The sequence below is a fragment of the Periplaneta americana genome, chromosome 5 (assembly GCF_040183065.1).
Source record: "Periplaneta americana isolate PAMFEO1 chromosome 5, P.americana_PAMFEO1_priV1, whole genome shotgun sequence".
Taxonomy (NCBI): domain Eukaryota; kingdom Metazoa; phylum Arthropoda; class Insecta; order Blattodea; family Blattidae; genus Periplaneta; species Periplaneta americana.
The window spans coordinates 170,867,724-170,885,962 of NC_091121.1; the positions used below are offsets into that span (position 1 = coordinate 170,867,724).

An 18,239-nucleotide genomic window follows, 5' to 3' on the forward strand; every position below is an offset into this window, starting at 1 on the left:
GAGTAAGATTTCAATATAATAGACACAATCAATATGTCCTAGGACTTAGACCTGTTGTTATTCTGTCACAGCTTCGTTGTTTGGTACCTATGTGATAAAATTGATGAAATTATTCTCAAGATCTATTAGTGTGTGTGTTAGATTTTATTTGTAGAAATCTACACACGACATCTTCTTTTCTTACTAAAAGAAAGTTCAATACTTAAATTTAAGATATCTCTTTAAAAACAACGAAACAATGGGATGGACTTCATATAACTCAAATATCAGGACATATGTTTCCATAGAAAGCTGTATTTATATTCTGTGAGTGACTTTTTCATACTTCCCGATTAAATTTATTACTCTGCAACTTCTATACCCAATTAAAATAAATATTTTCAGCTTATCACAAATACTATTTATCAGAAATAGATTTAGTAATAGTGAAAATTACGTTGCAAATTTATCACAAAATAATATTTAAAATTATAAATACATATAAAATATAACAACAGCAGAATTTGAGACAGAGACATTTAAATTTTTCTATTATTATGTACTGAAATAACTAGTACTGCAGCCCATTTTCTTCAAACAGTAAAAGTGCACGCTTCTCACAGTTCCCAGATGTCATGAAAGGCCAAGTACTATTCGTAATGATAACAAGAAATATGCAACAGCCATTTTAAAATTTTAAATGTCAAAGACACAAGTGCATAAAAAAGAATAAGAAAACTAGTTATTATCTGAGGATAAATTTTAACTTCTATAGAATTAAAAAGTTCTACATTATGTAACAATTCATACTGACGTAATTTGGTATCAAAATAGAGTTTTTGGGTAATAAGGGTTCTCTTATAACTGAACGCATTTTCACAAAACAATAAATTTAAGATTATGCTGATGGTGGGTACAAGCTCTTAAAAATAAAGTAGGTAACTTTATTTGTAACTCTCTTACTATTTTGTCTTTCATTTCATTTCAGTGTCCCATTCAGTTTTGGTCCTTTGAAACTATACCAGTGATGGATAAAACTACATCACTGTATTCAGATAGTTTGAAATTATTTTATCTAGAAGATCGGCAAAAACAAAAAATATATCGTTGTATAACAACAAAAATTTGGTTTTATTAATTACATTTGAAAAATATTTCAATATTACATGTTATGAAAATATGTTTTCTGGCCATTTTATGGATTTGAAGGTTACTAAAATATTTACTGCCGTAGTAAATTTGATATCATTAAAATGACATTTACTTTTAATTTATTTAAGTCGTTACTCTCTTAATCACATACCGGAATAAGACAATATTTAGGCTACACAGTTCGCTGTATTTATATTACAGTATAACCGTGTTAATGCACTCACCAAGGAGCTGCGGTCTTCAAGTGTACCAGGGTTCGAATTCATGGGGGAGGGGGGAGATGCCAGGGATCATTTCCTCTGGAGAATTTGGTGTCCCCTGCTGAAATGATATTAATTTGTCCCTGCAAGGGACAATACTTAACCCCTTTAGATTACCCTACCTAATTTATAGATTCCATACATTGTATGTTGCCAATGCAGTACATAACGATTTTAGTTCCTTTTTTAAGTTGAGGGCGACAACAATACGAGTCAGCCAACAATGCTAATTATTATGAACAATATTATATCGACAGTGAGTTAGCAAGCCTGCTATTTAGCAGTTATAATTTAAATTTTAATCTTAAAAGTGGCCACAGATCAGTGTTGCCAACCAACCCACGGATAGTACGCAAAATGCACAATCATATCTACAAATACAAAAAAACATGTCAAAAAAAAGGGGATTTTAAAACTTTGTTACAATTTACGACATTTGGAATTTTATAGGCATATACATTTCTGCAGTATTATATTTCACTTATGCATTCAAAGTAGTTTCTGCATGTAGCGCAGAACAGTTCATTGCCGCAACACAGATTTCTATGACAAATTGATTTTCGTAGACTAAACATTATTATAGTGACGTGCTAAGAAATCAAGTGTTACTTGTGCTTATTCAAAAGTGATGCGGACAAAGATTCTTTTTTCGTTTAATTCCAAACTTCTCAGAGATATGGTCTCTTCAATCTTCTCCATAGTCTCAACATAATTGAATCGCACTTTTTAGAAAGGTACTAAGTCAAAATTTGCGATTTTTATTTTAACTGATGAAATGATTAATACTTTCAATGCGCATTAATTGGCGGAGAAAAACACTTAGTCAAACCTCTCCCTGTATCTTTAACATCAAGTTGATATTTATATATGGCGCTGGTAAACTGGTATTTATTCATAAAATAAGTTTCTTTTGCTCTTCAGAAAAGTAGCATATTTTGACTTAGTTCGTTTCTAAAAAGTGCGATTCAATTATTGTTGTCACGTAAGCATGTAATAAGTTGGTAATGATGTTTTGGGAACCCCGGAACAGAAAATAAAAATATATTCAGTATACATACAAAGGAACTATCCAGAAACCGAATAAAAAGAGCGTAATGAACGGGACAGTAGTATTATAAGTGGGAATGTATTAAAGAGGTTTTACTGTATATTATCCTACATATCTCTTATGTTCCAGAGAAACTTCGTTTTCATTTAAAATAGGTATCTGCTCTCAAGTCATTCTTCAAATAAGAACTGAATGTAAGTCTAAAGAGATATGGCTTTAATTCTGCTCAAATCTAAACTAAAGGAAATCAAGAAGAGTCCTTACTTGTTTTAATATTCAGCTTGCGTAATCTATTATCATTTCATAGGAATTTGAATACTCTGTACGTTTCTTGAAAGCAGGATGAAAATATTCATAAGGGCACTTGTGTGACTTAGAAATAAGATAAGGATTATAGGACAGTAGGACTAGTTACAGTGTTGTGATAGTAAGTAGTAGTAGTAGTAGTAGTAGTAGTAGTAGTAGTAGTAGTAGATGTAGTAGTAGTAGATGTAGTAGTAGTAGATGTAGTAGTAGTAGTAGTAGTAGTAGTATTATAGTAGTAGTAATATTATAGTAGTAGTATTATAGTAGTAGTAGTATTATAGTTAGTATTATAGTAGTAGTAGATGTAGTAGTAGTAGTGGATGTAGTAGATGTAGTAGTAGTAGTGGATGTAGTATATGTAGTAGTAGTAGTAGTAGTAGTAGTAGTAGTAGTAGTAGTAGTAGTAGTATTATAGTAGTAGTAGTAGTAGTAGTAGTATTATAGTAGTAGTAGTAGAAGTAGTAGTAGTAGATGTAGTAGTAGTAGTGGATGTAGTATTATAGTAGTAGTAGTAGTAGAAGTAGTAGTAGTAGATGTAGTAGTAGTAGTAGATGTAGTAGTAGTAGTAGTAGTAGTAGTAGTAGTAGTAGTGGATGTAGTAGATGTAGTAGTAGTAGTAGATGTATTAGTAGTAGTGGATGTAGTAGATGTAGTAGTAGTACTAGTAGTGGATGTAGTAGATGTAGTAGTAGTAGTAGTAGTAGTAGAAGTAGTAGTAGTAGAATTAGTAGTAGTAGATGTAGTAGTAGTAGTGGATGTAGTAGATGTAGTAGTAGTAGTAGTAGTAGTAGTAGTAGTAGTAGAAGTAGTAGTAGTAGATGTAGTAGTAGTAGTGGATGTAGTAGATGTAGTAGTAGTAGTAGTAGTAGTAGCAGTAGTAGATGTAGTAGTAGTGGATGTAGTAGATGTAGTAGTAGTAGTAGTAGTAGTAGTAGTAGTAGTAGTAGTAGTAGTAGTAGATGTGGCAGTTGTAGTAGCAGATGTAATTGTAGTTTTATTTTTTTATTTTAGTAGGTTATTTTATGGCGCTTTATCAACATCTTAGGCTATTTCGCATCTGAATGAGATGAAGGTGATAATGCTGATGAAATGAGTCCGGAGTCCAGCACCGAAAGTTACCCAGCATTTGCTCATATTGGGTTGAGGGAAAACCCCGGAAAAACCTCAACCAGGTAACTTGCCACGACCAGGAATCGAACCTGGGCTACCTGGTTTTGTGGCCAGATGTCTAACCATTACTCCAAAGGTGTGGATGTAGTTGTAATAGATGCAGTAGTAGTAGTAGTGGTAGTAGTAGTAGTAGTAGTAGTAGATGTAGTTGTAGTTATAGTAGTAGTAGTAGATGTAGTAATTGTAGCTGTGTAGCAAGAGCACCAGCAGTAGTAGTAAGTAGCAATAGCATAGTATTGGTAGTTAATGTGGAACTTTATTTTTCTACAAAGAGTACCATGAATTGTGAATTTTAAAACTTTGTGAATGATAAGGACAAAATGTCAGTTCCTATTATGATTGTTATGACGGTGATAATAGTGATGATTATGGTGATAATTGTGATGTGGTGATGGTAGTTGTGGTGGTGGTAGTGTGATGATGTTATGTTGACTATTACACTTTTACTACGTCCTACTATTTTTGACCAATAAAACGGTATGGAATGACGTGTTTCAACCAATCACTGCTGCTTATCACCTCCCTAGCATTTGTTTCTTTGTTTGCCAATAATTGTACCTTTTAAAATGATTCATGTTTATTAAATCATCCATAATTAAAACTTTTCTATTATTTACTTTGTTTATATTATTTAGGTTATGCTATAGCTTCCGCTGTATGAAATTATGGATAGTCACATAACAAAGATTGTTTAATATATATTGATAATTGAAGTGAATGCAGCTGTTTTAATAAAAATTAAACTGAATCGTCCATAGAGTTCAATGAAAATTGTATAATTGGCACAACTGGTAATAAGAGAACAGCTGATAATAACACATTACTGTCATCTAACAGAATATTTGTAATGGTGTATATAATACATTTTCAAGACAGTTTAATATTTTAGTAAGTTAATTAACATCTAGCGTATTAGAGTACTTTATTTCTTCTAATCTTTATATACTTTCTTGTAATCGTGTAATAGTCAATTAAATCCCATTGAGTTTTGATTTTCTCTAGATAAGTCAAAACCTCTAGTGAGATTACTGTAAATAAATGATGATTGAAACACCTCACTTCATCTCGCCAAAAGATCGTACAACTCCTGAGTTCTTCCACAATGGTAATGTAAGTTATATGGAATAGAATAAATAAAATGAAATTAGAATGATAAGGATTACGACGAAGAGAATTATGGCATTAAGATTATTTTCGGTATAAACAAAAAAATATTTACATAATGTTAATACACTATTTACAATTATGCAAATCTTCAGACATATTAATGATTAGGTCTATATAATTAAAGTCCACACGTGTGGCGTAACAGTTAGCGCGTCTGACCGTGAAACCAGGTGACCCGGGTTCGAATCCTTTTGGAGCAAGTTACCTGGTTGAGGGTTTTTCCGGGGTTTTCCCTGAACCCAATATGAGCAAATGCTGGATAAGTATCAGTGCTGGACCCCACACTCATTTCACTGACATTATCACTTTCATTCCATTAGTAAATAACCTGAGATGTTGATATAGCATCGTAAAATAACCCACTAAATATATCACACATAATTAAAGTTTAATGTTATTTACCAACATACCATAAGACCTATACTTTATGATATGCTTGACTTTTTCTCCACACAGATTACAGATTTTAATCATTTTTGTATCCTGGGAAGTGGGGACTGGAGAAATGTTGGATATCCAAACTTTGCAACATTTAAAACATTTTTAAATCACTGGATGCGCAATTTTTGTGATATTATGTATATTCCAGTGAAGATTAAACAAGTTTATTTTCACTGCAACTTTTAATTAATTTACCATATTATACTTTTTTTTTTAATTTATTCCATCTTAAATTTTAGAACACTTGACACCAACTATTATAAGAGATCTTAATAATAATATTAATTTGGAAACATTCTTTATCTGCAAGAAAGAAGACAAGAAAATTTATCTTTCAATTTTTATGTTTATTTTTGAGCAGAATTTAAGTAGGTACCACTGGTGTATTATTAACTAGCTGAATGAATTATATTTTGAAAAAGACATTTTCATATATCTTATATATTTTATATTTTGTTTAGTGCCTTTAAATTTGGTTTTACGATTTCAAATTTACACCTTTATTCATCAACTGGAGCTTTCATCACACAATGTAAAGGCGAAAGGAAATTTAATAAGGTAATTTATATCTTAAGTTTAAATTGTAAGAATTAAAGAAGACTTGTTTTCTAAGAAAAAAAGAAAATACCGGTACTATCTTGTTAGTGTCTCAGCAAAAATATGTTACCTAATACCTTCACAACGAAGTGCAAGAATGCTGTAAAGCAGTATTTTTACTGCATTCTTACTTATCGTTACCGGTATAAGAACAAAATAGGTGTTTCGTCTTTTTCTATTACTTTATCATTTTAATATTCAAAGCACCAAAACTGTTAACTGGGACACTTATAGCTTTGTATCATGACCTCCCTGTACCCAACAATGATGACTAAAAGTAGCGTATCACTGATGATGAATCATCACACATTTAAAATTCACTTTTTTGCCACATCATCATAGGCTAGTTTCAACAGCACCATATCTGCAGAGATTCGATTCACTTCACGAATACATTCCACACCTGAAACAAGAACATAAACTCTAATAGAATGTAGGAATCAATAACATTTCACTCTTAAACAGTAGTGGTGATATATTATTTTAATGTACCGAAGTACATATGATATTTCCATGCAGATATTCTGCGTCATCATACGATGAAAGAGTAATGGAACGGAGAAAAATTCCCTCCGGCGCTGGGATTTGAACCCGGGTTTTCAGCTCTACGTGCTGATGCTTTATCCACTAAGCCACACCGGATACCCACCCCGGCATCGGACAGAATCGTCTCAGTTTAAGTTCCAACTCTTGGGTTCCCTCTAGTGGCCGCCCTCTGCACTATGTCATAGATGTCTATGAACATAGGACTGAAGTCCACACATGTGCTGAGGTGCACGTGATCCGACGGAATAAGCACCATCTTAAATCACCAAGTGAATTACGCATATCATATATATTATTTTAATGTACCGAAGTACATATGATATTTCCATGCAGATATTCTGCGTCATCATACGATGAAAGAGTACGTTCATAGACATCTATGACGTAGTGCAGAGGGCAGCCACTAGAGGGAACCCAAGAGTTGGAACTTAAACTGAGACGATTCTGTCCAACGCCGGGGTGGATATCCGGTGTGGCTTAGTGGATAAAGTATCAGCACGTAGAGCTGAAAACCCAGGTTCAAATTCCGGCACCAGAGGTAATTTTTCTCCGTTCCATTACTCTTTCATCATATGATGACGCAGAATATCTGCAAGGAAATATCATATGTACTTCGGTACATTAAAATAATATATATGATATGCGTAAATCACTTGGTGATTTAAGACGGCGCTTATTCCGTCGGATCCGGCCAACTAGTCACTCATAACAAGTGCACCTCAGCACATGTGTGGACTTAAGTCCTACGTTCATAGACATCTATGACGTAGTGCAGAGGGCGGCCACTAGAGGGAACCCAAGAGCTGAGACGATTCTGTCCGATGCCAGGGTGGGTATCCAGTGTGGCTTAGTAGATAAAGCATCAGCACGAAGAGCTGAAAACCCGGGTTCAAATCCCGGTGCCGGAGGGAATTTTTCTCCGTTCCATTACTCTTTCATAGTAGTGGTGATGCCAGTATTTTTAATTTGGGTAAGTATTCTGGTAGGTAGAACTTAATCAAGGTGGGGAACACTCCTTCCTTATACCCTAACCTAGGCATTGCAAAACGTCACGTCATTCTAAAAATATAATTAAGGATATGATGGCAACAACCCACTCTTAAGTTTGTCTTCGAATTCGCAATTGTACACGTAACTGACATAGCAACTTGCGAACAGTACTGTCATACGATTTCTTCTTTAGGAGGAATGTCACAACTAGAAATATCCGTTGTACGATACTATACATCACCATACTGATAGCGAACACAAATAATGTTCAATAACAAGTGTAGTAATGCAACACTACGTAATAACTCCATATGTTTCCTGCTGATCGCACACTCCATCCTCACCAATCGGAAATTTTAGGCCTACTGTAATGAAACTGAATGCCCACCCGTGTTGCTACAGTTTACCGGTGAGTCGGGAAAACTGTTTCCTTATGTCCCCTGCATAGTGTGGTAACTTTTCTCTCTCTCTCTCTCTCTGTAGAATCAAGAAGGCAAGGGATGTTGATGTAGTGCTATGAAAAGAAGTTAAATATTCCCCTTTCTGGTATGTATTGAACAAATTTCCCCTACATTTGGAGCTACCCTCTTTATGGCGCACCCTGGGTAACTACTCTGCCGGTAAATTGGTCCACACAACTGGCTTCATATGGGTGAATGACAAACAGTCAAGTACCCGCCATTAGTAAAAAAATAAAAGTTTTTAACCACATGAACTGTAGCTAAAATATTAAATAAAATGTTCTCTTTTTATTTATCTTTATAATGTCAGGAAAAAAGACAGATAAAGTTATAATAAATAATAATACCATTGATGCTGTTCAAGAATTTAAATATTTGGGTAGTACAATTGACAAGGATGGTGGAGTCTTTGAGGATGTAAAAACCGAATAAAAATGCAAATAGTGCATTTGTCCAGTTGTACCCAATATGGAAATCTTATATTATATCTAGATCTACAAAAATTAACTTTAATAGTAATGTGAAATCAGTCTTATTATATGGCTGTGAGACATGGAAAACAAGTAAAATTATACAAAATAAACTGCAAACATTTGTTAATAGATGTTTACGAAGAATCTTAAAAAATTAGGTGGCCAGATATAATCACAAACTCAGAACTATGGAAGATAACAAATCAGAAAGAAATCACAATAGAAATCAAAAGACGAAAGTGGAATTGGATAGGGCAGACAATCAGGAAAGAAGATGGAGCAGTAGAAAGAATGGCTTTGGATTGGAACCCCCAGGGTAGTAGAACAAGAGGAAGACCAAAAAATACATGGAAGAGAACAGTTTTGGAGGAAATTTCTAGGGAGGGTAAAACATGGAGCGAAGTGAAGAAGTTGGCTACAAATAGGGTCCGATGGAGGCACTTTGCGAATGCCCTATGCTCCTCATGAGGAGATACAGGAGTTTGATTGATTGATAATGTTAGGAAAATGTGGATAATTTATAGTACATATGTTTTTGTAATTTTAATTGTTTAGGTTTGTAAATTAAATTAATCTGCTTGGTATGTACTGTATATTTCTTGTAGAGCCACCAAGGTAGCTCAGTTGGCAGACTCGCTTGCCTGCTGACCTGGAGGTGCACTCAGCTTTGGATTATATTCTCGCTTGAGCTGATTACCTGATTGGGATTTTTCCGAGGTTTTCCCCAACCATAAGGCATCACCATCACCATCACCATCATTACTGTCACCATCATCATCATCATCATCATCATCATCATCCTCCTTACATAACTTAGAACATATTATTACGACCTGTTACGTCCACAATCTATCATGCCTTGTATAAAAACAAACAATATTTAAAACACTAATGAAAGCCCTTACCCTATAACTACACTCAACTTGCACAACTCTCAGACATCTTCATTTAGACTAGAAATCACATCAGGCTTCAGAAGGTCCATTTTTTGAACTTCCACAGTTGTTGAACTGTCCAGGCCACTTTTTTCATCGTTGTTACCATCTTCATCATCTTGACTGTCGATGTGTGATAGGTCTATGGAGGACGCCGCAGGGCTCATGGGGGTGATGATGATTTCCGTTGCTGCTGCAGCTGTACGAAGTAGTGCAGTGTTCTCCGTTGCTAGAGAATCATCACAACCTTCCCATGAGTCCAATGTTTCCTCACAAGGTTGTGCCAAAGGTGGAGGTGACAACGATGCAGTTGCAACTAGTAAACATGAAGAAAGGCAGACATATTTATTTATTTCTCATCATTCTTGTCTGGACATGGCGGATATGATGCATTCCAGTTCAAATCCGTCATTCCTATATCAAATACAAATACAACATATAATAGTACTGTGAACAATTTCTTAACCTAACAACTCTGCTTATAACAGTTTAATATTACCGTAAACTGGGTTTACTTTGAACACAGAGGAAACTCTGAACATTTTTTCAGAAAATCATATTTAGGTTTGTACATGCTGCACTTGTTATAGATGGAGGTAAATTTGGTATGAGAATGATTTTATGATAATTTACCTCCATCTATAACAAGTGCAGCATGTAGAAACCTAAATACGATTTTCTGAAAAAAATGGTCAAAGTTTTCTCTATGTTCAAAGTAACCCCAGTTTACGGTATTTAATATTGTACATGGTTATTCATAAGTTCGTGAAACATTTTAAAGTTTAACAACAAATAAAGTACGCAACAGATCATGATAATTGATATGCCGATAGAAAGAGAAACTTTCCATGTTTTTTATAATAAGAAAAGCCCGCTCTTAAGTCTATGGCAATTCAGAAGGCGGTAGTCTTCTAGCATTTGCGTTGAGAGAGAGAGAGATAGAGAGAGCAAGGCAGCGTACAACATTGCCACATCGTACTTCACGCGCACGTGCAATACAAATAGCGCAGGAGAGAATTTAAATTATCAAAACACAATAATGACCTTAGCCGTTGATTACTGAAAGCATGACACCAAACAAACCCTGTTTCCTTCACTAATAATATTCTTTGCACGGCTCTCAATCCCACACCAATGCTTCTGCAGTTGTTTCTTGCATGTTGGCAACATTACAGCCAGCATCAAGATGGCCGGCAGCGTTCTGCTGGTCAACGTTTTTAAAATAATTATACACCTTAAACAATATTTTCCGCACCTGCCTGTGCAATACTTGTTTTTTTTACAGTCTCTTCTTCCATTTATTTATCTTACACACACACAGAGTAAATGTTAGTTTTACTTATTCAATGTAGGTATTGAAACACTCTCTCTTGAACAAACGAACTTGGGAAGTACTTGTTACAGACTGATTCCGATTGGTTCTGCTGTACAAACTTGTGACATCACATACCAGAAATGCTATTCCGAACTGCTGTCTAGTCTAGTTGCCATGATTTATCTCTAGTGGCAAAATGGCATTTATTAAACGTGAGCAATCGTTTTGTGTGTTGGAATATGCAAGGACCTCGTCCGTTGTGACTATGCAGCTACGATTTCGAGCGCAATGTCAAAAGGCAGTATCAAGAAGTGGTATGTGAAATTCCGTGATGAAGGGTGTCTGTGAGTCGATCCTTGGCAAAGACATCCGGGACCTAGCGAAGAAACAGTGAATAATGAAATTTGCCACAGAGATGGATTGGACGCACAGGACGGGAAAATGACACGTTAATGAAGTGGCCACCACGATCACCAGATTTAACTCTATATGATTTTTTTTTTCTTGTGGGGATTTGTGAAGGATATTGTCTATGTGCCTCTGCTCTCTGCTGATCTCCAGGAATTTCGCCATTGGATTACAGCTGCCGTGGTTCTGGTAAACTGTAACCTGGCTGGAGCGTGTTTGGGGTGAGATGGATTACCGCATGGATGTCTACCATATCAGCAAAGGTGGACACATTGAGGATCTGTGAGGTATGTAACAAAACTTGGAGAGTTTCTCTTTATTTTAGTGTAAAATAATTTGTTATCTGTTGTGTAGTTCAGTAGTTATGAATTTTTTTAATGTTTCACGGACTTATGAATTGCCCTGTATATCTATTATACTATACCATACAATACAACTCCCACTAATATAAATCTTCTAATGCTAATGCTAAGTTTTTCCTCTACCCTCTATTACTCATCTCAGACATTTTCCTCCCTCTACTTTAAATGGTTCTTATTCTATTCTCCTATTTTCTGTCTTTCATTATTTAACTGAATTATCCCTTCATCATTCTGTCAATACCAAGGCTTAACTCACATGGACCACAACTTTGCGATTATTTTGTAGTTTTGTTTGGTTGTAATGCGGGCAATCAGGAGTTAGTATGGAAACAGATGACGTAACTCACACAGACCACAAACTGAAGTCTATGTCGACGTCTGTCGCAATGAGTGGTCGGTACCATCCACAGAACAGCCACAGAATTGTCGCTGTCGGTGTTCGAACACAACTCACACAGTGCAACATGCCAACCACTCGCCGCCGACATTGTATCCTTGGAAACGACAGACATTTTCTTAAACTACTGAAGGCAAATAGCTAAGCTTGCGGTGTGGTTGTCTGTGGTCGATATGAACTTCAAGCGACCACAAAAAAGAAGTCCATGTGTGGTCAGTTCCGCCTACAGCACAACCACACAAAAACTGCAAAATAATCGCAAAGTTGTGGTCCATGTGAGTTCAGCCTAACATATCACATTTTAACTTAATATTCTTATCCTATGCGTTCTTATTCATGACTTATGAATATAAATGATTGAATAAATGGCAAACTTACTAGTGTTAAATTTGTAACCACGTGCGGCTTACAACTGTTTCGGTGCATCCTTCACACCATCATCAGAGCCTACTAGATCCCCGGCGTCATCTCGACTTCGCTGCCTGTTGTAGGGGTGCGTTTGCGTGTTGAAAAGTGGAGTAGAATAGTGTGTGTGTTCTGAAATAGATCTGTGTGTTGAGGATTTGATTAGGGTGTGTTTTGGTGTGTCTGTATATTTCATATTGTTCTAGTGTGTTGAGTTTTTGGTTTTTGGGTTGTATGTGTAGGATTTCCATGTCTGTATTTTATGTTATTGTACGTATGGTTAGCATTAGTTAGTTATGTGTTCGGCATATGTAGATGTATTGTGTCCTCTGGTTATCTATATATGCCAAACACATAGCTAATGCTAACCATACATACAGTAACATAAATACAGACATGGAAATCCTACACATACAACCAAAAAACTAAAAACTCAACACACTAGAACAATATGAAATATACAGACACACCAAAACACACCCTAATCAAATCCTCAACACACAAATCAATTTCAGAACACACACACTATTCGGACTCCACTTTTCAACACGCAAACGCACCCCTACAACAGGCAGCGAAGTTGAGATGATGCCAGGGATCTAGTAGGCTCTGATGATGGTGTGAAGGATGCACCGAAACAGCTGTAAGCCGCACGTGGTTACAAATTTAACACTAGTAAGTTTGCCATTTAATCAACCATTTATATTTAAGTGTTAAAAGTAGTGTACACAAGATTCAAGATGGACTTATGAATAATTCTAATTTGGCACGGTATATTATCAAAATAAACTCATTATTCTTTATATTTGCTATTCCTAAATCTTTAACTATTCTTATTCTAATTCACTGTTTCACTTATTTACGTAACTATTTACATATTACTAATTTGGTTATGCTTTAACTAATAGCTTTTGTAGGGTGAAGGATTCTCTCACATTATAATCTGTCTTCACATTGTTCCTTTATATTCTTTTCCCATCTAATTTTGACTCTGAACAGAAATTAATCTAAATTATTATGCTTGTTAATGTAAGGTCCATTTAGTTTTATGAAAGCTATCTTCTCATTCCGTCCACATCTGTGGAGTAACGGTTAGAGCGTCTAGCCGCGAAACCAGGTGGCCCGGGTTCGATTCCCGGTCGGGGCAAGTTACCTGGTTGAGGTTTTTTCCGGGGTTTTCCCTCAATCCAATATGAGCAAATGCTAGGTAACTTTCGGTGTTGGACCCCGGACCCATTTCACCGGCATTATCACCTTCATCTCATTCAGACGCTAAATAACCTAAGCTGTTGATAAAGCGTCGTAAAATAACCTAATAAAATTTTAAAAAAATCTTCTCATTCCTCTTTTCAAAAATTTATTTTCTATTCTGCTAATTCTCAGGTCTGTCTGTGCATTTTAAGAGCAATAAGATTGCGTCTTCAAAACATCCACATAAGGGACAAACTATCCTTATCCACATTACTCTTCTATTTTTGAATCTCCAAATACCTAATCTCCACCAGGCTAATCCTACTCTCACTTCTCATGTGTTTAATCTGACATACTCTTCCTGTTCCAGAAAGTTTTCATTTCTCTATTATACCTTTAATGAATTCAAGTTCCTTATATTACTAAACCCATCCTATCTTGAGATTTCGTATTAGATATATTTTGTAGTTTTTCTAATAATCTTGGTATTTAGAATTCCTATTTCTTTCCATAACCAATTTAGACCTAATATGTTTACTTTTGATTGTAATTCTTTTAACCAGTTCGATTTTAAAGCAGTTTTATCTAGAAATACAATACATTTTTTTTACATCTACGTATTAATCCTCAGCATAAAGTTACATAAATATTTTATTTTTCTTTCCAAGATTTTTCCTAGGCTACTATCAATTCCTATCTCCAGTCTCGCTGCCAAATTGGACGCATTGCATGTTACACCTAGACATTTTTTGCACAGTTTAGCTCTCAATTTAGCGATAATTATAGTAGTCTCTCTAATCCCCCATATTTTAATGTTATATAATGTTTTTGATTCTATAAACACTCTGTACGCAAAAGGCAGACATATGTTTAAACTCTCTATGAAGACTAGTTAGTAAAGTCATGGTAATATATGGAATTTTATTTTATTTAAAACATACTCAAACAGTTGCTCTGATATAATCCTTGTTGAAAATATTATAGCATTTCTTTAAACAATTTCACGAGTTGCGAAAAGTTTTCTTGATATTGTGTCTTATTATTACGTCATTTTACAAATAAATATGCAGAGAATATAGCAAATAAATACTAAACCATAACATTTTATCTGCGAAGTGCGCTTCCGTCTTTACCTCTTCATTACAAAAAATAAAAAGAGAGAACATTATGATGCTAAATCTTATTTTAAAATGTTAATGAAAATGAACATTTTCAGCATCCCTGATACCAAAATGTGGTTCCTAGTATATTGTCCGTGTACAGTGATTTTTCTAAACTACTGGACGAATTTTGTTTATATTCAGTATCTACAGGACAATCCAATAGGAATGATAAACCTGTTATAAAGTAAGGGGAATTTATTAAAAAATTAAGTTCCTTGTGATTTAATCGAAGTCAACTCCAATGCTATATAACATTTTTTTTTTTTTTTTTTTTAATTTTGTTTCATACAAAAGATAAAGTGATTTATAAAATGGTACCTCCTAAAAACATATTTTTAAATTCACTTGTGAGGGGAAAATTAATTAGTTACTCATTCTTCTTTTCCAGTGAACTAACCCTACTGTAACCTGTTTAATGTGTATCTTATTGATTTCAAATGTATTTTTCGCATTTACACTACATCCAATTAAAAAAAAATTTACGATTCATATTAGACAAAATGTAGATCATTTCTACATTTTCTCAATTTCTAATTTATTCGACAAGCAGAATATTGTATTCTGGTGGTGTGGTATGGCCCATGGCCTTAACTCCACCAGATTGAATTAATAAATAAATAAAATGAAATAAATACAATAAAATATGATTTTATGCAGGGTGCGAATTGAAGGGGGGATGTCAGGGATCGTCGTCCTCTGGAGAATTTGGTGTCCCCTGCTAAAAGGGTATTCATTTGTCCCTGCCAGAGACAATATTTAAACGTTTTAGATTACCTAATTTATAGATTTCCTACATTGTATGTTGCTAATGCAGTATATAATAATTTTTAGCTACTTTTTTTATTAAGTTGAGGGCGACAACAATACAAGTCAACCAACAATTCTAATTATTATGAACAATATTTTATCGACAGTGAGTTGGCTAGACTGTTGTTTAGGAGTTATAATTTAAATTTTCATTTTAAAAGTGGCCACAGACCTCGTTTTTTCTTTAAACACTTTTACTGGATGGGGAGAACTGCGTGGAAAGAAGAACGAATACTGAATGTTTTAAATTACAGTATATACGCGAATACTCCGTGCATATTTTTTCTGGAATTTAGTGAAGAAAAACTGGGGTGCGTGCATTATTTTAAACACAAATTACATTTCGTTTTGTTTAATTTTCTACCCTAAAATTAGGATGCGTGAATTATTCGATGGTGCGGAGTATTTGCGTATATACGGTATAATGCCTTCCCCTGGAAAAAACATTCAAATCGTACCCTGCTTTTATGGACAATAATTTCACATTATATGGGGAATTATCGTGTATTATTTTACGAAAGAATATGTATACGTCAAGTGTTTGTAATAAAACTGGAAATATGATAGGATTTGATTGATGCCTTTTTATTTTTCAATATAATTCTCTTTTAATTCAATACATCTATTTGCACGATCCAGAAACTTTTTTATCCTTTCTTAAATAAAATTACGAAGTTTTTGACTGAAATGGATCGTTCACTGCTTCTATTGCATCATTATCACGCTCGAATTTCCTTCCTTTCAAGTCTATTTGAGGTTTAGGAACAAAAAATAGTGTGATAAATGGTGGGTGACAGACGGTTCAGACCCACAATATTGTAATTTCATTTGTGTTGCAGGTGTTCTGTTGGAGGATGACTCCTTCGCTTAGCTTTTTTCGTCTTTTGACTTTCAATCAAGAAGAATTGAAAGTCAAAAGACTCTTAGAATAGTGACGCTTTCTGCGTCCTGAATACTGAAGCTACCTTTCCCCGATAATTTCTGCTTTCGAAACATTTTTGGGGTAGGATAAGAGAGATGTTTTGATTAATCTTTTGTTTCAGGGTCATAGTGGTAAACCCATTTTTCGTCCATAACAACATACCATACATCAAAGAAACTTTCTTTCATCTCTCTGAAAATACTGGTCAATTTCAAGGCAATAGTTTGCCCTCTGCCACTTCTAATCAGCACAGAATAATATAATGGAAAATATATCAACAATAAGATCGAATAACAGAAAGGACTGAAAACACTGTTAGTCATAAAATCTATTGCCATTTGTGATGGGCTAAAGCTTACCAATTCCATCTCGTATTTGAAATATGTTTAACCCAATTTAATATGTTGGCTTAAGTAATACCAGTACTCTCATTGACTAAAATGGCTCACCTTTTTGACACAAGATATGATTACGTTACCCATCTTATGCAACACTAAATTAGCCATTGCTAGCTTGATACTTATCCATTGCATGTTAACACTGTCTCATAACAATATTAAAAATATGGTAATTTTTAACAATAAACATGCTTCGACACAATACAATCTTAGATAAAAATTATTACAACAATAAGATGCAATCATTTCAACAATCATGTCAGGTCATGAGAAAGAATGCAGAATAGAGAGAAAGAGATTAACAAGAGACATATTCATAAAAATGCTTCCAATATTGAAACACTGAACAGAAAACCAAAATGAGTAAAATTAAAATCAGACAACATTATATTCCACTGACAGGAATATATGCATATGTATATAAGTAAATACAATATATATGCATATATATGTTGATATCTGCATTTTATAATTTTTTTATGATTGTGGTCTCAATTACTGTAATAAATGATTAAAATAATTAATGTATGCACAAGAATGCTTTTATTCAATTTAATGTGACAAATCTTGTCGAATATTATATTTAACACACATGTATTATTTTACATAGAAACCATTCCATACCCTATTGCTTAAGTAGTATCATAGTACAGATTGAAAATTGTATTTATTAAAAACAAAAGAAATCATTACCGGTAATTATCCTCGTTAATGATTTTTTAAAATTTGCACTTAATTTATTATGTAAATTTCCTCAACTGCAAAAACAACCTATAAACATTACAAATATTAGCCTACATAATTGTGATTGTAATTATAATAATTAAATTAGATTAAAATAAAATAATTATTTTCCCCCTGTGAACATGATTATGTATGTCCAATCAACATAATTCTTATGATTTATTTAAAATCAAACATCATATCTTTTGGCTAGCTGCCGAGTAAGAAATAAGCCTTATAAGATAACACATGTACTTGTAGGTTATGTGTGGTGTGTATTATGTATGTTGTGTGTGTTTGTGAGAACCGATTTTTAGAAATCCTGATACACATACATTGGCACTTAAGAATATTTCCACACTACAGGTTTGATTACTTATATTGAAGGAAGTAACGAGACGCAGTGATTTAGACAGCCTGGGGAATTTTCTTTTAGGATTCTACTGAACAAAAATTGTGATATTCTGTTTAGTAGATATCATACCAGAGGAAACAGTTCGAAGAAAATCTTGTAATGCTGTGACTGTTTACTATGACGCCATTTGTTGGTACCAGTAGGCTACTAAGTAATGAATACATCAATATTAGTCAATCTTGTCTAAAATATACTAGATGCTTTGCAT

At 34.2% G+C, this 18,239-nt stretch overlaps 1 protein-coding gene across 1 annotated transcript in view; it reads right to left on the reverse strand.

The window, feature by feature from the left end:
* Positions 1 to 3,504: 3,504 nt before the first annotated feature.
* Positions 3,505 to 18,239, reverse strand: part of LOC138700278 (potassium voltage-gated channel subfamily KQT member 1-like) — a 677,493-nt gene continuing 662,758 nt past the window's right edge. Inside the window, exons 14-15 of the mRNA XM_069826783.1 lie at positions 9,496 to 9,841; positions 3,505 to 6,523 (exon numbers count right to left, since the gene is read on the reverse strand). Coding sequence (XP_069682884.1) covers positions 9,525 to 9,841 — 317 coding nt within the window. The 3' untranslated portion in view covers positions 3,505 to 6,523; positions 9,496 to 9,524. The remainder of the gene's footprint in view (positions 6,524 to 9,495; positions 9,842 to 18,239) is intronic.